The sequence below is a fragment of the Podarcis erhardii genome (genome assembly GCF_964252035.2).
Source record: "Podarcis erhardii genome assembly, chromosome: 16".
In the NCBI taxonomy this organism is placed as follows: domain Eukaryota; kingdom Metazoa; phylum Chordata; class Lepidosauria; order Squamata; family Lacertidae; genus Podarcis; species Podarcis erhardii.
The window spans coordinates 31,953,786-31,978,773 of record NC_138514.1 but is presented as its reverse complement, the minus strand read 5'-3'; the positions used below and the strand labels follow the sequence as shown (position 1 = coordinate 31,978,773).

Sequence of the window (24,988 nt, the reverse complement as noted above, 5' to 3'; positions counted from 1 at the left end):
CTTTTGTAGCCACCCTTTTAAAGTCCAGTCTTGACATCTCAACACAGAGCATAAAAGAGGACCTGTTATTTTCATTTCAGATGCATATTGTGCCGAGAGGAACAATGTGAGGGATATTATTTCAGAGCCCTGGGAAAAATTAGCAAGTCAAATATTGAATCAGCCTCTAGCATATGCTAAGGAGATTGCTTTGATCTTATCCAGCCTAAAAGCCCCATTATTGAATTTAAAGTCTGTGAACACATATCAGACCAATATATAAAGCCTATCTGAATATAGGTTTGAGAAGCAGAAGATGTTTTGACGAAAGGGGAGGGGGAGAATCTTTTAGCTGAAAATATCAGTTACTGCATTGATTAAAATACAGGTGCCCTTTTCTGATTTGTTTCTAATAATCCAAGCCAAATGGCTTTACTGAAGGTGTAGTCCATTTCCAAGGCAAAAGCAGAGAGAAAGAGAAAAGAAGGGGAGCGGGTCCTATCCCTAAGACTAGGAGAGAGAAACTTTTAAAGAAAGAGTTCAAGTTATGAAGTAATGATGCAGGGAGCTGGGGCGGGGCGGGCAGAACCTCAAGGTTAGGCTGAGAAATAACGACTAGTTCAAAGTCACACAATGAGCTGTGTGTCTAAGTGCAGGATTCAAACCCAAGACTGCCAGGTCTATATTCAGCACTCTAACCTGGCTTGGGCTGATGGCAGTTGGGCGTCCGAAACATCTAGAGGGCATAAGGGGAAGGCTGCTGTCACCAAGTACATACACTGCACTGGCCATTTGAGGTACATTTAGGTATTTCTCTTCAGTGAATCTTGCAGGAGACGTCTTACTGTCTGCTTTCGAAACAAATGGTCTGACCATCCTCAGGTCAATTTACAGAGAAGGCGCAGGCCTCTCAGGACTGTTACTACTTCAGAAAGCATGTGTGGAACACAAACCGCTCCTGCAAACAACAGAACCTGTATCTGAAAAGTCCTGATCCTGGGGCATTTTCTTTTTTTGCTCTGAAAGAGCTTTTAGTTGCAACAGAGAAGGTCAAATACTTTGCTCCCTAATTCTAGAATGCACAGTAAAACATAAGTGAAAGAGAGAGTATTATGGGTATTAGATTTGAGAAGTGTGAGGATGCTCAATTTTAAGTCATCCTTTAATAAGCAGGATAAAATGTACACTCAGGTAAATTGGCAAAATTGCCCTGACAGAAGATTTATTTCATTTTACAGCCTTGCCTGATCCCAATAATTCAGCACTGCTGGCTGCATCACAGACACCATGTCAGCTTCACTGGACCTAAGCAGTCTCCTCTAGATCAGAGTGGTCCAACACACAACCTTTAATACCTTTTTTGGCAGCCCTCAGCAACATCTGACACCCCCTTCCCACAGTCCTTGAACTGCTTTCCAAAGGGTAAGCAAGGCACTGGGCTTTGGGAAGGAGGAGTTGAGGGCTCTGATAGGGTCCTAGAGACATCTTGCCTCCTTCCCCAAACCTAGTTAGCACTTTCCCAGCTTTGGGAAGGAGGTGGGAGGGGTCTAAGACACTCGCCAGAGTCTTATGCCTCCTTCCCAAAGCCCGGCACCTTGCTTAGCCGGCTTCGGAAAGACAGCATGAGGGCTGGGGGTGGGGGTGGGGGCATCCAACTTTGGCCTTGCCTCCCCCCCCCATGACAAGGCAGTGTTCAGCCCACAGGTTCCATGTTGTAGTACTCTTGCAGCCCACTTGGTATGAAAAGTTGGGGAGCCCTGCTCTTTAAGATGCTTTAAGTTCACAGAACTGTGGCGCCCTGGATCCTAATGTATACTATCAATACTGCATAGCCTTCTTCGTTTCACAGATGAAAAATAACAACGCTCTTGTGTATGTATGCCACTCCTACTCCTCAGTTCTCACACAAAGAACTGCTGCCTGAAGGTTCTTCCGCTCCTACACATTGCTGGTATTGTTCCACTCACTGACACGCTGTTCATATACCATCGAGCACAGTCTTGTCTACTTGGCTGGCAGTTCAGGCAGAGCGTCTTTCCCATCAACCATCAACAGTTTCTGGGGTCTTAACCTGGGTCCTTCTGCATACCAAGCAGGTACTCTACCACTAAGCTTAGGATCCCTTCCATGGCTATTTGCCCCTCCTCAACAGTCTCTTCTGGACTGACTTTAGAAGCAAGGCAGGGTAGCTATGCTCACTGTGAAACAGATTGTTTTTCCCCCTTTTAAAATCTCAGTAAAATTATGCTTAATCTCAAAGTGAAGTCAGTACTTTATTGCAGAATAGCTGCCATTCAAAAACACATTAATCAGCATTCGCTATTCGGAACAGTAAATTTGTAAGGATAAAAGAGAAGCCACTGCACACACAAGCAACATTATTTAGAAGAACCCCAGCATCTCCTGAAAAGGCAAAACAGAAACACTCGATTTATCAAGGGCCTGTACCAGAAAAACAAATACACCTCCTAGTATATAGTGACAGTTGGAGCCTTATATACTTCTGTGCAGGCCTAATAGTAAGTTAAAGTTTCTGATCAAGCATGCTCAGAGACACCATTGATTTGTGAATAAATGTCACAACAACCCCCTCAAGGACAACTGAGAGACACCCCACCATGCCTATGAAAAAGAGATAGATATTCCTCAAAAACAGATGCACCCGCTGGGGAAACTTACCATTTTATTATTGATTTCATGAAAATGGATTTCACAGACTTTTTCCACCACATCTTCATTCTCAAAAGTTACAAAGCCAAATCCTATTTTTAAAAAGAAAGAAAGGAATATTAATCATGGTAAAAATACGTTTACCTTTTTTTCGGCTGCTTACAAAACAAATGTCTTTAAGGCACCTTAGTTAGATCACCACACAAATATGCATTCAAAAACCAAAGTGTGTTTCGTCAAACCTTTAAAGAAAAACTCTTGAAGATTAATATGGATTAAATCAACAGGGGACTGCTAAAGCTGAAAACAAGGGCTATGTCTATATTTTTTTCTCCACGCTCTTTCTATACATTTAAATAGACAGTTGCTTTTCTGGAGAAGGGTAGACCAAAAATATGACATAAAAAGGACATAAATCTCAGCTGCACAGGATAGCTTCTGAGGAATAATTGTCCTTATATTCTTTCCCACCTGTCCATGAAGCCCTATTGGCTTCAGGTAGAGTTAAACCCTATGGGACTCTTCCTATTATGGATGTCTCATTAAGCAGCAAGGGGCGGGTGGGGAAGGGTCACTAGTACAAAAGGAATAATCATGAATCATCAGCCACACACTGCCAGTAAGAGGGCAAACGTATCAATGCTTCTGCAAACACACTGTAGTACATTTGCCTCCTGGAAAACAAGGGAGGGGGAAATCCAGCCGCCTGTTACTGATCAGGGTTAAAAGAGACCAGCTTTGCTCTCCCCAGAAAGCAGGCAGTATAATAAGCGCTCCTTGGATCTCTGCAGGTCCCAGGCTGTCCTTTCCGCTCATTGCGGCAGTTCAGCCCTATGGGTCAGCCAAGATCCAGAGGTGGTTATTTGTCTCTTTTCTTCCTGAATTACTTCCTCTAATACCTCATCAGGATATCCTGAGGCCTTGAAGGAACTATGAAAGTTGCAGGCCTCTCATCTGATCACTCATCTGTTCTGCACTGCCACTTCAAACGCAGCTTCTGATTCAGGCCAGTTTAAGGTCGTTTGATGCCTGCTGTCTGCCCGTCAGCTATACGCTGTGTTTACCCTGTCAGGTCTTCACCATCTCAGGCAAAACCAAGCTGAAGATTTTTGGCAGCATGCTCCAGCACCACATAATGATTCCTACACATATCTCTTCGGGGGAGCGGGTGGCAAAGGGGGGGGGGAGGAATCTACCGTCACGTTTCTGGCATCCGCTCAATGGACGAATAAATATAGAAACCCATTAAAATAAAGTGACAGCTCCCTGAGTGAACCTATAGAACAGAACCCCATTCCCAAAATAGTGACACAAGAGACTTGGCAGCTTCTAAGAGGATAGAAATTCAACACACAACAACAGACACAGAGGCTTTTGCTCCAGGCAGCGACCACAGGCTTGGGAAATAAAACTCCGGCTATGGCAATACGATCCACATAATTTGCGCTACGCACACAAGCCAGCTGCAGGTGGCAAAGTAAACAGATCACATATGCTGAACCCGTGTGTGGGATTTGGAATGAAGGTATGTAAATGTATAGAATTGACAAACTGTCCCTTTGCAGTTTGTAAAACTTGGCAGTCATGTTTATGCGGGAAGACTGTAAGACCTTGTCAGTTCTAAGGAAGCTGACACCTGTCTGTAGCCAATTGCCCCCAAATCATGAGAAGGGACCTAAAACAGGCAGTGGCATACAGAAGGTAGACAAGAAGACTCTGGGTTTGGAGTTCCCGGTTTGAATGCTTAACTCTGCTATAGGATCACCCAGACTCACATTCCATAGGGACTGACTAGATTCTTCTGGAAAGCCCACAAACAGGGCATGAAGGCAAGAGCCCTCTCCCATTGTTGGGTCTCCAGCAGCTAATCAGTGAGGAACTTGGGGCTTCCCTCCCTGAATTCTCAACTGGTAAAATAAAACACAAACATTCATGATCTGCATTAGGAGAATATTGCAAGGACATCTGGGACAAAGGCTGTAAGCTAATGTTGCAATTCTAAGCATACTCGCTTGGGAATGAAGCCCACTGAAATGACTGGAACTTATTTCTGATTAAAGAGATTCAAGACTTTTCTGTAACTCAGTCACCTGTATCAGGTCACCTGACAGCAAGGCTCTTCCTTTTGTAAACGGGAAGGGAGCCAGTTGTGGTTTTCCTTTCAGCCACTGATGGTCTACAAATTGCTATGAATGTTATGTCTCTAACTAAAAATAATAGAATAAAATAAATCTGGGCTGGTATTTTAGCAGACTTATTTGCAATAAATACATTTCCTATTTACAAATCCATCATCCTATTTCTCCTGACTCACCATTAGGAAGCTCAGGGGTTAATAGCCAGGGTTTGTCCACTGTGTCCTCCCACCTATGGGGAATACACACCCAAACACCCACACCCACCAATGCTTTTTCCCCTTAGGAGAATAAGAGAAAATCACAGCAATGTGTAAAAATCATTCACAAACAGCAGCAATTGTAATAACAGCTCCCTCCCCTATTCTCAGACCTATCTGTGTGATTTCAATGCCCAGCACTATCTGACAAGCATCTGCAATAGTCTACTCAAATGGAGGGGCCTCCCTAACAAGCAATCAACCCTCACTGCAGACAAAGCTGCTCATCTGTACGGTGGCCTTTGACCACTTCAGTAGCACTCAGGAAACAATGTGTTCTGTACTACTGACATTCGGAAGGGTTAGGGAGGGGAAAAACAACAACCAGTGGTAAATTGAGTGTCCACCTCAGGAATCCAGTTTCAGGCTGACATACAATGGGAACCACTGAGCCACTTTCAAAGATCCCTATGACACAGATTGTCAGTTTCAGACTTCTCTTTAAAATGAACCAAAACAAAACATCTGTGTTGCCTGGCCTATTTTCTCAGACCTGAAAAAACACCTCCTTTGAAGAAGACATTAGTACAGAACAGGTACAGACAGGTACAGATCTCACTCTATTCAGGGAAAACAAGCATGATCAACAACAAAAGTTGTAAACAATCGTTTTCAGCTTTTTAAAGATCAGGTTCATTTCAAGCACATCTGGTTGCTTGACAAGAGGGGGGAAACTGAACTTGATCTCATGAAAAGCTGTTTACTTATGGACTTGTGGAAGAGTCACAACTCAAAAAGAACACAGTCTGCTCTTTAATTATGTGATTGTTTTGCATTCTGGACCTGCAGCTTATCAGAGTTAATGTTTCATTGTTTAGGTTCAAGATGGGAAATCTGTGCCTTCCAGATGTTGCTGGACTACAACTTCCATCATCCCTGACCACTGGCCAAGCTGGTTGGAGCTGATGGGAGTTCAACAACATCTGGAGGGCCAGAGGTTCTCCCTCCAGGACGCAGATGATCATGAATGCAGCACAGCTCATTCCTTAGACTCTGCCGTCCTCTCTCCTTTGCACACTTTAGAACAAACCACAGTTCTATATACCTCATTAGTTGCCAACATTTCAAAATATACACTGGAAGCTACTGTATGTAAAATAGCTGGCAATGTGTGTGTCTGGCGTGCAATCATGGACATACTGTACATGGGCACTAGAGAAAAAAGGTGCCTATTCGTCACCACAGATTTAGCTTCCCTGGAGAGGACAAGTCGGACAATTCACATTAAAATAAATTTAAATGGGCACTTTCAAAAGGCAAAGGCAAGGAGAGTATTTACCAGGCTCAGGGGCTAGAACATTAGGTCTGTGGTCAGTAAACATATAGAAACTTGATCCTGCTTTGCACACTATGTGAGGTGCAGAGATTGAGGAGAACACACTGGTCACACTTCTGAACCTGTGCACCTGGATAATAGACCGAACTGGTTCTGAGCAAAGGCAGCACATGTGAGACAGCAACTTCTAAATGCTGCTCCTAAAATGTAGCTTATTATAGGTTACACAGCATGTGAGCCGCTCTCAGCTACCCAGCCGTAGTCCTGAACAATCTGTGTCTATTACTAAAATGCAACACAACAGTCTTAAAGGCTACACAATGATCTCTTTCTGTTTCTATTTGTGGGAGCCCTTTAGGTAAATGGAAGACACAGTCTCTCCCCCTCAAGAGAACAGAGCAAGCTTGCTGTACTTCTAAATGGAGAAGTGTAAAAAATAATTAAAAAGCAAATCAATTCATTAAAAAAATAGATGGACAAAGATGGTGGTGTTTCAAACACCCACACAATACAAATCCAAAGCTTAGCACGGACAGTCTGCACCTGAAAGGCTGTATGTACAGTAGCTACTTGGCAAGATGTGAACAAAAGAAATTGCCTTGGTAGTTTGGGGGAAGGTCCAGTATCATCTTCACAACAGTGGTTAACCAGGTGCCTTTAGGAAGCTGAGCAGCAGAAAATGTTGGTCATAGTTTACTGCTAACATCTGGCAATCCATGGTGTATTGCCTCTCGGAATGGAGGTTCCATCATGCCAGATGTATGAACTGGCCACTACATGGTGGGTGTCATCCATCAACATCTGGAAGACCACAGGTTCCCCATCCAAAACTAAAGCATGGAGTACCGGCTGATAATGCACAGCATTCGGCTGATTGATTGACTGAATTTCCATGCCACTTTCCATTCCCATGAATCCCAAAGTGGTTTACGCACCATAAATAACAATGACATAATAAAACATCAGAAGTACAGCGTAAATCATATAATTAATGAAACATCAATCTATTAAACCATCTATTAAACACTATTAGCATACCAGCAACTAAGGCTAAACATCAGAATTACAGCGCAAGTCCTATTATATAATTAACAAATCATCAATAAAGCATTTATCATCTATAAAACAATATTGACGAAACAGCAACAAAAATAAGCTAAACATTATTACATTCACACACACACAAACACCATTCCCCCCCAATGAATAAGCTTTCACTCTGATCAGCCTCTTCAGTTCATTAAAATACACATAAACATCAATCATACAGGACTAGTCCACATTACAGTTGACTTAAAACCATTTCTCCATTCTCCTCACATATACTCAGAGCAGCATTCAAAGCCTAAGTTTGAGGTAGCTGTCCCAGGGCTTACCCATCCCACTCCCACCCACCACCCCACTCCCTCCAGGCACAGGTCCATGCCCCAAAGCACTGTGTATGATCCCCCCCTTCCCCACAGAGCTTTCCCTGAGGAACCCCAGCTGAATTGGAGCAAACAGCAGTTCAGGTTCACCACAGATTGCCAAAGAGTGGGCCTCGGCAAGGAAAGCCCTATGTGGGTGGGTGGGTGGGGGAAGGGTGCTTAGGCACAGAGCTCCAAAGCTTGGATCGTGTCCAGAAAGTGCAGAGGAAAGGCAAGTGCAGACAAGCCCTCAGTCTCTCCTTGCTAGTTGCCCACCTCTGCTGAAGCTTCCCTGTTCTGTGCTGACCACAGGATAAAATCTATCCGAGTTCTCAAGGGACACTGGCATTGGACAGACACCAAGGAGAGGAAGAGCTGAAGGGGTGGGGGGCAGAGAAGGGGCCCCTAGAGGGGCTTTTGGCATGATCTTTTTATGTTCATAGGTCCAACTTGCAAAACAGACCCATAAGGAGCAGAAGATTTTCTTTTTGAGTCTTTGCCCTTTCATAATCCCATTCCTTTGGCTTGTCTCCCCTGCAGGCAAGGCCCATATATGTGCCCTGTGCAGGAGAGCTTTCTGGCAATCTGAAATGAAGCTTTATTAAAATTTCCACAAAGAATTGGCTGATTCAAGGTCCCCACATCTCTCAGTATTTAAAATGCAACCCAACTGAATAATTTCCCCCTAAAGTCCAGAATCTCTACACAGTTAACTTAATCTGAAAGGAAACATCATAACCCAGGATGCGCTTAACTAGGGGTGGAAGGCATCTGTCCAGAATCTAAGAAACACAAGTACAATGTATGCCAAAAAATACCACACACCCAAAAAACGTATTTCCCTTTCTTCATGCCCCATTAGTCAAGGTAATGAATACACACTCATTTTTAAATTACTTCAAGTCTTAGAAATCTTTCTGGATTAAACAGACAATTGTTTCTTATGAGTGGTACAAAGAGTCAACAACAGAAAAACCCATTCCACCGAAAGTGTATGAGAAAGATTAACACAAAACAAAAGAGGCTGTTTAAAATGGTGACATAAATAGGAATCTGGTTGTCAAGGAGTGTGCATTTTTAAAATGAAATTATACTGCATCCTCCTGAATGAAGCTATTATTGGAAGCTAACAAGCTCTATTTAAGAGATAAGCGGTTAACAGAGTCAAACAGGGTGGCTCCCCTCCCTCTTTATTCAAATGAAGAAAAACTGCATATACATTTGAATAATCTTTTTTGAGGAAAAAATAAAAGGAAATGTGGGAGGGGGGAGGATAATGAGGGTGGAAGCAAAGACAAAAAAGCTCCTAAAATGTGGTGATCTGAGCCAAGCGAAATCACTGAAGGAGAGACACAGGCAGAAATACATGGTCTGGAGGTTTAAAAAAAAATGAAGGGGGGAAAAAGCAAATACAAGCAAAAACAATTCTGGAAATATATAAAAAGTCATCTCATTCAGAGGCAAGTCAATAGCCCCTGAGGGACACTGAAACTCAGTGAATCATCCAGGAAATTGACTGATGTACTCTGCACTATTTTAGCTGTTTATATTGCTTTATGATCCAAAGGAATTCGGCATCGGCCTCATTATCAGATCAAGTGCATGGCAACCTTCAGAGTCACCCTTTTAAAGGAGGATGAACTTGGGTCCAAGAGTGGGAACTTAAGTCCTCAAAGCACTCACTCCAGAGTCATCTCTTTTGACATCTCTGGGTTTATACTCCAGTGTAGCATCCCAATTCAGTGAAGCCTTGCGAGACTGCTTCATTCACAGAGCCTGCAAATCTCTGCACATAGAAATAATAAGGTCATTGTACACAACGAGATTCACTTCTGATTAAGCATGCACAGGATTACTCTCCGAGATGCACAAATCTGCCCACATTTTGGCCCCAGAACTGGAACCAACATGTTTTAATTTATTCACTGACTCGCTTAAACAGCCATCCTCACCCCCAATTGGTAAAATAATACTACCTCCAGAAATGACGGCCGTTTGGTCAGCTGATTGGGGGGAGATTATGGTCCCTTCCCCACTTATGAAACAATCAATTTGATGATTTGGATGGAAGAGATTTGGATCAGGACACGGAGTTGGTTGTTTATTTTTTATTTTCTCTTTTTGCTGCTGCCACCAAAATTAGAGAGGTTTCAGGGCCAGAGCTGGCACCCCAACTATAAAAGGTTTCTGCTTTCCAGCACAGCTAAAAGGATTCCTTCCTGATCATGCATGCTTTTCATGTTTGACCATAAGAACAGCACTTTTTTTCCTGAAAATCAACACTCACATACTGGAGATCATACATGTATGGTGGGATCCATCAACATATAAGCACCCATCTGAAATGTCAACTTCAGTTTTCTCTGGAAAGGTTTTACGCATGTCTGGAAAAGCTGCTGCTGAGTCTATATTGCTGATCCCACAGCAAGACTTCCAACCCTGCTCCACTGTTAGCCACCGCACCTCCCACCCTTCCGGCCACCTTGACAGCACCAGGCAGTTAGAGAGGCTTGCCAATAAGAGATATACTGTTGAGGGCAGATGACTGAAACCACACATGATTAAAACAATTAAAGAAATTGGTAGAAGCCATAAATAAAGTTAACAAGGAATGCCAAAGGCGCCAAGCACCAATTGCTTGGGAAAATTATGCCTCTGCATGCTGAGTTTTGGTGGGCTTTCCCCACCCCTCTCAAAGATAGCTATATTTCATACTTGCATTGGCTGCTGGAGAGGCCTCGTATTAGGTTAGCAGAAATATGGCTTGGATGATACTACCGCCATGAAACACTGCAGTGAGTGGTTTGAACCTGGCGGGATTTATTTGTCTACACACTGGTAATTGAACCACACGCAGTATGGACGTCTATTCAGCTGTGTGAGAGTGGACACACACACATAGCAGCAGCATAAGGCCAAGCAAGACATGGCATGGAAAATCCACTATAAGGCCACCAATGCTTTAAAATAGTAAAAATAGAAACAGCATCTTCAAATATATTTTTTAAGCATTTAAATATTTTAATACTTTACTATGTATTTAAATCAGTCTTCACCGACCGGGTGCCCTCTGATGTTTTGGACTACAATTCCTAGCCAAGCTGGCTGGGGGCTGATGGGAGTTGTAGTCCAGAACATCTGGAGAACAACAGGTTGGCAACGGCTGCTTTAAATTCTCGTTAAAGTATTATTAGCATCATGAGGAAAAGGATGAGTCAAATCTGGAAAGTGGTGCAAAGTTAACAATTCCATTCCCTTACACCTGTTCTATGGTAATGCATATGCTAAGGTGTTAAAATACCCTAATCACAGCACCAGTGCTCCCACTAACTGTCCTGATTAGCTTTCAACTGATGGTGAAAAGTTCCCAGGTATTATTTGTGTAAGCACAAAACAACATGAGCCACTTATCCCAAAACGTACTGTTTAACTAACCTGGTCCTCTACAAACAATCAATCTAACAAATGCATTTATATATCACCTTTCCCATAATAAAAGTGTGCTCAAGGCAATTTACAGCAAACACAACCTATCAGTGGTAATAAAATAGCAAACTGTAACAGATACAACATCAGCATAGCAAACAAATTTGGTAATAATTCACTGCACAATTACCATTCAACATAAGGAGGTAAACTACAGAAGGTACTGCAGGAACCAGTATGCCCTCTAGTGGTGTGGATGAATCTACTTGCATAAATGTTAAAAAACATTGACAGCTTGTTTCCCTGAGCTCTGAAACATACAAGCAGGGGTGCCCTTTTCACCCTGAGGGTAGCATTCCACCATGAGCAATATTCTGGTTGCCCATTTTAGTGGAGGGTGTGGCTAGACGCAGAAGTGCACAGGAGATGCCTAAAGTAGGCTACATTCCTACTCCAGAAAAGCCAGGGGTTTCTGCAAACACAATGAGGAAAAGGATGAGTCAAATCTGGAAAGTGGTGCCAAGTTAACAATTCCATTCCATTACACCTGCTCTATGGTAATGCATATGCTAAGGTGTTAAAATACCCTAATCACAGCACCAGTGCTCCCACTAACTGTCCTGAAAAACACGCCCCTCTCCATCCCATCCAGGCAAGCAAGAAGCATTATCACAGAGCAAGAACAACTGAGACAGTCAAAACTACTCAGGGCAAGTGAGGAATAGGACCAGTGAGGGCTGCTGCGTGCGAAGAGAGCATGTCGCCTGGGGAGAGCCCCAAGGCCACACTTCACTTGTGTGTGTGTATATCCTCAGCTTCCAGGCTTTCAACTACAGAGTAGCCTACTTAATCAGGGATGCATGACCCTATTTGCCTGCTGTGAACTGAGTGGGGTAGGGATGGTATTTCAGCTTTTTCAGGGAGCAGGGGCAGATTTCAATAGCAGGAGGTTGGTGCTCAGTGGTGCTCCTCTCAGTCCCCTGCTGCTGCCAGATGCTATTCCCTCTTCCCTAGAATGCCCCACTGTTTTTCCAGAAGAATGATCCTATAAAATAATAGATGTAATTCCAGGGTTTCTTAAGAGTTCTAACAAACATTACTGCTGTTTGATAATTTGCTGAGTAGGTATTTTAATGGAAAGAAATTGATTTGAAACATTTGTATGTGTGTGTCTCTGTGTGTGTCAAACATATATTAGTAGTAATATCATTTTTACTGCAGAAAATCTGCCCTCAAAAGGATAAATTGAATTTCTTCCATTGTTTATTTAATGGAATATTCATTCATCTATCTTATTTGTTATTTTTCTTCTAAGATACCTAATCGGTTTGTCCTCTAGCTGTAGCTAAACATCTCTCTTATCTGTTTTTTGTTTTATTATTGATACTTAATATTTCAGTTTTATCTCTGTTTAATTTATATCCAGCTAATGATCCATATATTTCAATAATATTCTCACTCTTTCAGAGATTTGAGATGTTTTGTAAGAGTTAACACTATATCATCTGCATACAATTTTATTTACCTTATTTCTTTTTATCTAATACCCAGTTATCTTAATAGTTTCCTTTATAGCAAGAGTTTCCAAAGCTAAAACAAAGGGCATTGTTGCCTTGTCCCTTTACTCAGTTCAAATGCAAAATCCCATTTAAGCAAATTTTTGCTTTAGATATATACCATGTATCAATTTCCTAAAAACTAGTCTAAATATTTTAATACTTCAAAGGGGGGGGGAGGAAATTCAAAGTAGGTAAGGAATGCTTGTGCAAGCCCCTTGCGGATGCCAACTTCTTACTCTGAGAGTGTTGGGAATAGATTATCTCTAGAAGCATTAAGTAGCCCCTCCATAGTTCTCTGATGGCTACCAATTGCAAAGAAGTATGTGAGAACACAGTGTGGGGACATGGGAGGTCCTTCTCACAGACTGTAGAGAGTTCGTTTTTGGTTGGTGTGTACTGGAAAAGTGGTGTGCACGGTGCTGAGCAACGAAACCATAACAAACTGAATAATTTAGCCCTGGAGGTGAAATTGCTGCTGAGACTGGTGCACAAGTCCCTTAGCATCATTCCTAGGCAGCCCAGCTAATTAAGCAGCAGCAAGACCTCCCAAGAGCACATTCTCTCTGCTGATTCATGCAGCACCTCGACTGCTGCGGAGCCAGGGTTGCAGGATGGTTTTTGTCCCCAATGGAGACCAGAAGCACAAGTCTGGTGCTGTCTTATTCTAATCTTGTTGCTGACACTCATATCTTAACACGTATTCCGCCACCCTGCACCATCTCTCACTGGATGCAGATAGAAATCCACACAGAGAACATTTTTTTTTACAATTTATTCCAAATTACTCTACTAGTTCTACAATTATGAAGAGCTAAAATTTCACTCCAAAATGCACAACTGCCCTCTTTATAAGAACTATAACTTTAAGAACTGGTGCCTGAGCTTCCTTTTTTCCCTCCTTCCTTCCCATTCTTATTTTCCTTGTGTGTGCTGTGTCTTTTAGAGTGTAAGCCTGAGGGGAGGGACTCTCTTACTACTGATTTTTGTAAGCTGCTCTGGCAGCCCGGTAAATATTATTTCAATACCTCAGCAGCTGGCAGGCTGTGTATTGTATGATGGGTTAGTGTTCACACGGGAGCACAGCCATGCACACATACCCCTCAGACAAGATGCCCCTCTTCTCCAAGGCAGAGATTTAACTACCTGAGACTGTGTGAGAGGGCCAAGTACTGCAGAGCAACAATTACAACAGCAAACATTTAACTCAGGCCCTGGTTGTATGCTTCCCATAGGCATTTGGCTAGCCACTGCAATAACAGGAAGATGAGTAGATTCTATCTGGCCCCTGTGACAGTTTATTTTTGGGGGTAAAATCCTAAAAAAAGCTCAATAACTTTGGTCAGCCCTCACACATGTTTACTTCATCAAATCTGGCCCTTTTTGAAAAAAGTTTGGGCACCCCTGGCCAAGTGGCTTGATCCAGCAGGCTCTTCTTATACTCTTAGCAGGACTGATCAGTGGTTCCCATGCCCTGCCCTAGAAAAGTTCCTCGAATCCTCTGACATGCACAGGGGTTGCAGAAAGTGTGGCCAAAACTGAACTGGATCTTGAGCCAGATGGAGCTGCAAATTAGACTCTTTCTCAAACCAGATGAAACTTCCTACTGTAAAAGCTGTGTTGAAATTCCAAACTGCTTGCTCTGACAACCTTCTTGCCAACATCATTATCATCTTGATTTTTTCTGCATCTAAGCAGCAGGTAAAGAAAAGCACATACAACTTCCAATTTCTCCTCCCCAATAACAATGCAACATGCAGGATCTCTTACTATTATTATTATTATAAGGCAGCTTGACAGCCTCAGCCGCTAGATAGCTTACTAAGTAAGGTTTCCCCTCCTGATTACGGGGGAATGTGTGAATAAAGCAGAGCCATATTGATTCACACCAATCTATGCATCGACTGCACGAAAGCCACTTGCAATTCCCAGCAGCACTAGTAAGCTTTGCAGTGGGGAAGAATATGACCAGGCAAGTTGAGAAAATAAATTAAAAGAGTGTCAACTTTTCTTGTTGCTTCCCTCGTTATTAATGGATGGAACGGGGGCTCGTTTATCAAGGAGAGGAAAAAATTAATTGACGCTGGCTTTAATATTATTATGCCCAGCTTGTCTGGTCACATTTCTTCATTTTTTTAAAGGCATTTTATTACAGTTTACAGCAGCCAGCTGCCAAAGCTAGCGGTGTAAACAAGAAAGCAGGTGCATGAATAATGGGGCAGCAGAAAGACAGCATTTCTTTCCTGCGCAATCTGAACTAACTTAAGTGCAGGCAACGGGACAGACAAAGTAAATACAGACCTGAAAAAGATCACCTGGCAAGAAATCATATGAAAGGGCATGACAACAGGGGAGTAATATTTCTTCATTATCCAGCTCAAAACTGCAGAAAGAGGTTTGGGACAGTGGTGGGGACAAGATATTGCACGTCCTTTTATCACATGAGGTGATTTGCGTTTGTAAAGCCCCAGCAGACAACCCATTTTTAATGGAAAGGTCACAATTTCAGCTGAGCAGGATCTTAAGGACTAGTAACCTCAGCTGTGTTCAATGATTCTTTACAATACGTAAGAGTAAAATAACAAATAACACAGTTTGAACCGGATACTGGGCATCAAGGTAAACATCAGGCAAATGTTAGCCACTTAGCACCTGAGCAGCTGAAGACTGGTTAGGACCCCCTTTCAACAAAATTACACATCTTTTGTTTTTGTTTTACACTGCTCTGATGCTTCTCAGCTTCCAGTCATCTTCTTGGTTTACTTTCTGGTGCCCTGGAAATAATTGTTCTGAGCCATTGCCTGGGGTGGAGGAGGAATCACCACCCCGCAAAAAAACATCGTGGCCAAAAGCTGCTCAATGTACCCTTCGCCAGTTAAATATAGTGTAAGTTTTTTTTAACGGAAGACTCAGTTGCACTTTTTTTGGGGGGGGACAACACTTTTCCAGTGACCTCTCAACTCTGGAGCCAACCATGCCAGGTATAGTGGGGCCTGGAAGCACATGTATACCCCAAGCATAGGACCATGATCCTAGAACACCAAAGATCGCATCTGAAAGGTGTATTCCCAATGTGAATTGAATCTCCCCCCTCTTGTTCTCAGCTGAAGGGGAGGGGGGTAGAAAAGCATAGCTGTGGCCAAAGCTAAAAAATCCCAACCTCATTTAATTCTAAAGCTCTTGAACAGTGAGTCTGTGAATGACACTTGTCAAGGGAAAAGATTAGCTCGCAGGTGCTTTTTGGTGAGTGCGCAAGGGTGTCTGAAGGGAGGGGGAGGAGAAACACATTGCTGCTGTTTCTCTTGACAGACACAGGTATGACTGCCACTAAGATGTGCAAATGCACAGCCCAGGCCACAAGAGTAAGCTCTCAAAAACTGAAATCGGCAGACAAGTGCCTCCGAGCGAGAACTTCAGAAAAAGGTGCTAGCATTTCAATACAAACACAGCAGGAAAGCAGAGAGCTGAGGTCAGTAACACAGCTGGATAAAAGGGCAACAATATTCTCTGGCTTTTGCTCCAATTCTTTTTGTTCCAATTCTCTTCCCCTCTCCTGGATGGCTTTTGCAAGAGAGCTCATTCAAAGGTGTGAGGGAGGAGGGGGGTGGTTGTGGAAAGCGCACACAGAGCAGGAGGAACACTGCAGCAAGCATGATCCGAGCTAAACAATCACACCCTGCTAGGGCTCAAGCTTTAATTCTTGCAAAGCATGATGAGAAAAATGGAGATGAGTTTCTGCTTCTTTCCGATTTTTGTTGTAGAACGTTTTCAAATTCAGATGCGAAAAGATGGATCCTAAAGCCATACTGAGATAACAGCAGTCTACTTTTCCAAAATCTTGAGATGCCAATCCTGTCTGTCTAAAGAAACACTATGATGCTTTGGCATATGGGACCAATCAATATTGGCATGTGCCACAAACAATCCCTCCAGGGAAACTTGACTGCACAGTCCACTGCTGCAGAAAGCTTGGGCTATGGACTTTATTTTGCCTTTTGGCAAAATATGCATTTCTAATGGAGAACTACACAAAATAAAATGCCATGCAAGCACTTTCAAAAACTACACCCTTGTATTTAACACCGTGCTCCATCTAAACTTATAGTCCTTGGCTGATGTCTCGAAGCATCACATTTAATTAAGAGGTTCAAAATGGAGCAGGGACATTTCCCCCTTTTAGCCCAGGGCGGTCCGATTTTTCATACCAAGTGGGCTGCAAGAGTACTTTGATGTGGAACCTTCTCGTGCAGTTGGGGGGAGAGAGAGCAAGGCTATAATTTCACACACACACACACACAGAGAGAGAGAGAGAGAGAGAGAGAGAGCGCACCAGCCCTTGGGCTGCCTTTCTAAAAAGCCAGGAGGCGCGAAGCTCTGGAAGGGTACTAGAGTAAGGTTACCAGATTTTTTTCAATGAATCCTGGGACACTTTTCAACTTTAATGAATTTTGTCAGGGGACTGGTTTGTAAATCCGGGGACTGTTCCCTGGAAATGGGAGGTTTAGTAACTTTATACTAGAGTCCTCCCATCTCCTTCCTGAGCTGAGAAAGCGTTAACTAGGCTTTGGGAAGAAGGCTGGAGGACTCTAGGACCCTATCAGAGCCTCACACCTCCTTCCCAAAACCCAGCACCTTGCTTACTCCTTTGGGAGGCAGTGCGGAGGTGGTGTCAAATGTTGCTGGGGACCGCACAAAAAGGTATTGAGGGCCATATGTTGGACCTACTTGCGTTAGCCCTTTAACCAGACCGGAACTGAAACTGCCTATCTCCTATTTATGTTCCCAAAAAGGGGTGGGGGAGGGAGAGTGGGGAGAGGGCAGGGCGGGAGGGGGGAGGGAGGGGGCAAAGTCATGCCCGCCCTGAGAAAGCTGCTGTCAATTCTCCACAGTTTATTACCAAATTTCTGAAATATTACATTTTTTTATTATAGCCAAACTCACTTCATTGCATTTGACAATACAGATAATCACATACCATATGCTTGAGTGTTTTGAAAGCGATGTATGTTGACAGCACTTTTTATTCATGATGCATAATTCTATTCACGGCTAAGCAAAGAGGCAATGAAGCACCCAGGCTAGGGTGGTTTTTTTTTAGTGGCTTAATAACAGATTAACAATACTGCAAGTAGATGACACTTCACTTTCAGTCTAAATGGGAAATGTTCTTTGGTTGAAAAGAAGGGCTTATCAGAGGGATACTCACAAACACATTTCTAATGACTTTCGGCTATCGTAACCTGGCTTCTGAAACCTAATATTGAAAACAAAGGGTAGGGCACCATCCAATCCATGCTTTAATCTCATTGGCGCATGACCTCCTGACTAGCACACTGAGCTATTAAGATGTTCAAAATGGGCCCAGTAGAGGTAAAACAGCAATATACAGAGTTCTAAGTGAATGGCTTAAAGATAGCAATTCAAAGTGAAGGGCAAATGAGGCTCCACAGAAACACACCTTTTCCATCCCAGAATATCTCCTTGATGCAAGAGAAGGCTGTGAGGGCTCTGGTTCAACTACTCATCGGACCTTCTCCCAATTTTAAACTAAACCACCACCAATTAAAAGGTGGAAACTGGGAAGCACAAACCATATTCAGATACTGAAAACGTGAGATTATCCACACAATGATATAAAAGAGAGATTACAAAGAAACAGGCCTACGTTGTCTGCAAAAGCTTCCAATCCAAGGAAGTGAAAGTTTCTTCCTCAGACTCTACAGAACACTCCAAAATGACCAGTCCAGAAAGTGAGGAAAGAAGAAAGACTGTAATATAGCCAAAGTTTGGGCAGTAGCAGCAGAAGGCTTTGTCCATCCCAGGGTCACCCAGTAAATGTCTAACATCAGCCTTGTCAACCTTGTAACAATTAAGGAAGAGCAGAGAACATTTATTTACTATGCTTATATACTGCCTTTCTGCCAAAATAAGGCAACTCATATTTTATAATAGTGTTTAAGCCTGCAATCCTAACCCCACTTATCTTGGAGTAAATGCCAGTGAATTAGACAGGGCTTACTTATGAGTAGACATGTTTAGGATTGCAATGCAAAAGGGAATAAAGGAAGGGAAAAAAAAAATAAGCACAACTGAGGCACCAACTGTGAACAGAAGTGTGTCAATCTGAATTTTTTCTATGGTTTATTACTGTAGATCATGGCATGAGTAAAGTTTGGCATAGCTTAATATGAAAAGAGATCCCCATGATGAACTTGAGTCTTAACTCTAACGTGTCCTGGAAGGCACAGAGGAAACACCCTGAGCTCTTAATGCTTTGTGTAAAGATCAGTACACATGCAATATAGTTATCAGCAAAATCTATTGAACAACTCCTGTTAAAGAATGGTTGCCGCACAGAAAAATAGTAAGATAACTTTAAGACAGGAAACAAACAAGAAGCGGCAGTTTAGTCACTGGTCACTAGAATTATATTCATTCAGTTTATAAGAATTGCTCATCTCAAGGTCCCCTTCCTTCTCCATTAAAATGTACAGACTCAAATCTGTACCTAAACCCAACATTTTCAATGGCTGGCTGGCTGGCTTTCAAGGCTTCAAGAAAGCCCCTTTTCACCCTACGTTCTCAGGGACCAGCTGGGCACAACATGCTTTGCTTCAGGACACATATGCCTTTCCCCTTTTCTTTTTTTGCACCACTATTAGCATGGGTTCTGTGGCAAAATTGTCGTGCACACTTTCTGTAGGCTTTTGAGAATAGTTAGAGGTTCTTCCAGTCTTTAGATCAAGGTGTGTATGTACTGTAGGATTTGCTGCCTGCTTAAATTGTAATTTTGCTGCCTGAAGCAACTTCTATCTGTTCTGTCACTTTAATTTCATGTAATAAACCAATCTTTCTTTTATTTCTTTGGTGTGAGAACCTCTTGTGGGCACAAGGTCTTTCATTAGGAATTGAATTGCATTAACTGAATTGCAGAAGATAGTTCTGGGAATGGAAAAGCCAAATGGCAATTGGTTGTGCCTAGACTGCAGGAAGGGAGCCTTCTCTGTCTCACTTCCCTTTCAGATATAGCCAGGAAAATGGCTGCTGATAAAGACAGTCCTGAGAAGTGAGGAATCAAATGGAAGTCGGTCCCAGCCAGGCTGGTATATGGTTTTTTTTTTGGGGGGGGGTCTCAGCTTTCCCTCTGAAGCTGGGCATGAATGACATTAGAGATTTATACCATGATCTGTTTCACAAATAACACTAAGCCATGGTTTCTTTAGCTTAACTATTGTACATCTGTTTGTACATCTGAACCTACCAACTCAAGTAAATATGGTTAGTTTGTGGCCAGCAAACCAGAAAATGAAATTCTGGTTAAGGTTGACTTATGAACCTTAACCTCTGCTTCTGTTAACTGGTTTCTCATCCAAACATAGTATTCTGGAGTAACTCTAGTTAGCCTCAGTGCTCCACCATAAATGTCTACTAATTAGAAAATAATACCAATATTAGGCAAAACAAACAGTAATTATTTTACTCACCTAATCAAACATACCATGCTTAAAACAAACCATGGCTTAGTGTTAGTACAAATGCAGTCTTTGTAAACATGAGGGACTTGCAGCACATGTTTTCTGGCTGGGCACCTTTGCCTTTAGCAGTTCAGTGTGAGACATCAAATCGACAGATGAATCTTTCCCAATCAATATATTTCAGTGCTGGGAAAACCTGAACCAGGCTGGATTTTTTTTTTACTTGGCACACGACTGTTGAAGGCACAGAAGACCCACCAGAGAATGTCAGCAACTCGTAAGTGTCTTGCAGAGGCTCCACCTGGGCCACAGGGTTAGTTTTCTTGGATAAACAACAAGCCCCATAAGCAGCAGCAGGTTCTGCTGTTCAAAACAAGTCCCAGCCTACCTATCCATATACCTTTTTGGCATATTAACATCCCGAGTGACACTTTGAGAGAAATGAAACGCATTACTCTTTCAGCAGCAATGCAAGGGAGAGACCTATGAAGCTATTTTCTTCTTTTCAGTGGAAAAAATAAACCCTGAACCGAGACTTTCTGTAACCAAAGGATGGATGATTTACACTTTATCCCAGGGCTTTAAAGTGTCCCTCTTAGAACAATCAAGGCCATTTCATGCTTCTCTTAAGCTTTTTCATTTGCTACAGAGATTTGAGCAGAACAACTGTAAGCCTATTAGATTATGTTACATTTAGAGGGGAAAGCGTCTAAAGGAAGGGGGGGAGCCCAAACTACTCCATCAGAAATGCTTGCGCTTGATCTGGCATGCTTTTAATGCTCGTGGCTCAGCATAACTCAGGGTCTTAACCCAGAACATCTCTCAGATAAAAGGGGTGGAAATGCTCATTTTCCCCAACCAGACAAAATAATAAAAATAAATGGAGGGGGCATATGTTCAAAGCCGTAGAAGGCGGAAGAGATATAAGAAATGGAGGCAACTTTTCCCTGGATCCCAGTGCTGATGTGAAAAAGCTTTTAAACAATTCCTGAGGAGCAAAATAGACTGGAGGTGGGCAAATGTTGGCTCCATCTTCAAAGGGGGGAGGGGGGAGAAGACCCAGGTAATTACAGTGGTACCTTGGTTTTCAAACGTAATCTGTTCTGGAAGACCATTCAACTTCCGAAATGTTCGAAAACCGAAGCATTTACTTCTGGAAGGCGCGTGGCATGTTCAACTTCCGAAAAGCGTTTGAAAACTGAAGCAGTTACTTCCAGGTTTTCGGCGTTCAAAAACAAAATGTTTGACTTCCAAGACATTTGAAAACCGAGGTTCCACTGTACCTGGTTTTCTCCTGTTCTGGAGGGTAGGACTCGAACCAATGGCTTCAAGTTGCAAGAAAGGAGATTCCGATGAAACATTGGGGGGGGGGGGACTTTCTGACAGTAAGAGCTGTTCAGCAGTGGAACAGACTGCCACAAGAGGTGGTGGACTCTTCTTCCTTGCGAGTTTTTTAAACAGAGGTTGGATGGCCATCTGCCATGGATACTTTAGTTGATTCCTGAATTGCAGGGGTTGGACTAAGTGGGATCCCTTCCAACTCTAAGATTCTATTATTATTCTACTACAACCTAGTGGTGCAGCAATAAAACTGCTACTACATTTGCAAAGCTAAAGGTTTGGTATGGTTTCAAATTGGGTGGGGGACTGAGTGTAGAACTCTACAATTTCTTTCTTTTTGATAGAGTTCCTGGATTGGTATTCCTTTCATGTGATGATTTTGAGGCAGTTGGAGCTGGAGTTACGAAAGCAATGGGAAATTGAGGAGAGATGGGCTCGTGAGGAAAGGGGATCCTTGATGGTGAATCAGGAGAATGCTGTGGATGTAGTGTATCTTGATTTCAGTAAGGCTTTTGACAAAGCCCCCTATGATATTGTTGCAAAGAAGCTGGTAAAGTGTGGACTGGGTGAGGTAACTGTTAGGTTGGTGGACATATCACGCTTTGAGGGTGGTAAGCAGCTAAGGTTTACACAGCAAACTAACTGGCATGTGTTTCATTACAGAGGCCTGCCGCTACCAAGGGAGGAACATTCTGGTTGCAAGTGATGGAGAATGTATCCAAGTTAAATATCAGAGCTGTGACCCACTGGTTGATCCTCAGCAAGGGGCCCTTTTCCTCATGAACCCATCTCTCCTCAATCTCCCATTGCTTTCATAACTCCAGCTCCAAATGCCTCAGAACCATCACATGAAAGGAATATCAATCTGGAGCACCCTTAGGTGGGTTTATGCTTAGGCCTAGTATTCTTCTGGTATAGTCAATCTCAGGGCTGTGCCTGCTTCAGACTGCAGGTGGGAGATCATTTATTCATTTAATTGCCCATCTCCATTCGAAGGAGAGTTCCATAGTTGGGTTGCCCCTATACACAAGGCCCTCTCCAGTAAACACCCTCTTGACACACTTGGAGGCAGGTGACACACAGAAAAGGTCCTCTGTGGATGATCTCAGAGGAAGGTTCATGTGGGAGTAGGCAGTCCTTTAAGGGTCAGAACCAGCACTTTCAATTGAACTCAAGAAATGTACTGGGAGCCAGGGAATATTAAATTTCTTTTCTTTACCTAGAAAACTGGCATGCCAAACAAAGAGAAAGGAAGTGGGCAAGGGGGGGGTACTGCCTTATATTTAGAGCCCACCTGGAAATATTTTTATTTTCTTTCCTTTTTTAAAAAAAATCCCAGATCAGATTTTGAAGCCAAATTTCTGCTGGAACCAAACTGTGAAATGAAGGGACAATCCACATACTTTTAGGTTCACTCACAACATCTATCAATCATGGGTTAGGCTCTTCTTTGAGGTACCTAATGGAGAAAGCAATCAATATAATGCAATTCAGCATATTTCCCATCTGATGGGTTGTTACAAATTTCCATCTTAGACAGAAAGTGAGGCTCTGAAGCTGCAGAGCTCAGTCAAAAAGAGCATAGGAAAGTAACTAAACAGAACATGCTGGCTTAATAATTAAAGTTTCCACCTCTCATTTTAAGGTACAACAAAAACCTACTACATAAATCTTTGTCTTGGGACCCCTGCCCCACAAACCAAAGTGCAAAAGAAAAAAAAGTAAGTCTTATGGAAGATGGGAAGGAAGGGGGTTCCACAATTATAGAGCAGCCACTTCAAGTGTCTCTCTCGGTGCAAATTCAAGGGAGCACCATCAGAGAAGGGAATGAGATATGAATGTGTTGGTCTCGCATATGCTGAGGTCGTAATATAGTCCTACTCAAAATGAACTCATACTTAAGTGCTAAGGCAAGAAGTCTCTAGGTCAAGGCCACAGTCCCAGGAGTCTTGTCCTTTTCTTTGTTGAATCAATTGCCAAAAATATATGTGTAAGAGAGACATATTAATACAACAAGCTAGAAAATGGCACCCCCTTCCCCTTCCATCAACCCCCTGCCCTGACAGATCACAGCTTTGCCTCGGATCAAAACACAACCAACAAGCAGCCAAGAGCTAAAGGCAAAGTGACATGTACAGCCACCATAAGCTAATCTGGCACAAGATGGAGCAGATGTGCCAATTGCTTATTAAAGCTGCTCCCCATTTCTCGTAAGGTACCAATTGGCGACAGATCCTGCCTCTTGAAAGATGGAGGCACAGCACATGCCCAACAGGACTCTATGTCTCAATTAAGTTGTAACGGCCTGTTCCAGGGGTCTTTATTAGTCCGGTAATGATCACTTAAAGAAGGTTAGAGTCCTAAGCCAAGGGCACCCAATTCTATTAGCTGACTTGTTAAAAGCTGCCAAGCAAGTCATTATTTCTATAACCACTTTCTTCACCTTTAATGATGGCGCTTTTACACTTTTGTTCCCGATGTAAATGACTGCAATTCACAAAAGCTTGGAGGGGAGTGGGGGGAAAAACTCGCCAGCTGCCGCAGGAATGGCCGGGCACAGCTATTCCACCATGAAGATGATTCATGAGATACAGTTCTATAAGAGTCTGGCTGCTGATTCAGATCAAAGGCCAGCACCCTGTTCTCACAGTGGCCATCCAGATGCCCAAGGGAAGCCTGCCAGAAGGACCTGAGTGTAACAGCACCCTCATGCTCATATTCCCCAGCAACTGGTACCCAGTGCATATTGGCTCTGGGGCTGGAGGTAATACAGCCATCATGACTAGTCTGCTCTTAAAGCCAACCAGTTTGGTGGCCATCACTTCATCTTACGGTAGTGGAGTTCATAGTTTAGCTATACACTACGGGAATAAGTACCTACTGTTGACTAACCTAAATCTAGTATTAAGAGAGAGGAAAGAAAAACCTCGTGTCTATTCACTTCCTCCACACTGTGCATAATTTTATACATCTCTCCCCCGCCCACTGTTCCTTGCCTCCCCCCTTCCCCAAATTAAAAAGGCTTTTCCAGATGCAGGGATTGCTTCAACCCCTGGATCATAACTCACGTATTTGATTTCAATTAGGCTTACCACCGAGTACACATGTATATGATTGTACTGTGAATCATTCAAAGAACAAATTAAATTTATTAACTCTTTGACAAGAGCTGCAATCCGACAGGCACATGGTCTTGGTTGCCTGTGTGGTTTCTGGATAGCAGCAGGAGGAAAGACTTTAGAGTATAGTCTGTGTTTAATAGGGATGAATACATCAGTGTATTTCCAGTTCATGTTAATTTCACACGAGTCAATTCTATCCCATTTCGACAATAAGCTGGCAATTTTTTAAAAAGCAAGAAAATGTATTTTAAAAAACTTAATTAAATACTATTTTATCAGAAACTATTATTTAAATATAAATTTTATTTCAATGTCTGCATTTCTAACGCTTCCTTTCTTAAA

The 24,988-nt window shown here is 42.7% G+C and overlaps 1 protein-coding gene across 38 annotated transcripts in view; it reads right to left on the bottom strand.

Moving 5' to 3' along the window:
- MSI2 (musashi RNA binding protein 2) overlaps positions 1-24,988 on the bottom strand; it is a 416,302-nt gene that overhangs the window by 101,398 nt on the left and 289,916 nt on the right. For all 38 annotated transcript variants that reach the window (XM_081843548.1, XM_081843556.1, XM_081843578.1 and 35 more), the window contains one exon: positions 2,659-2,741. In XM_081843548.1, the coding sequence (XP_081699674.1) occupies positions 2,659-2,741 (83 nt within the window). The remainder of the gene's footprint in view (positions 1-2,658; positions 2,742-24,988) is intronic.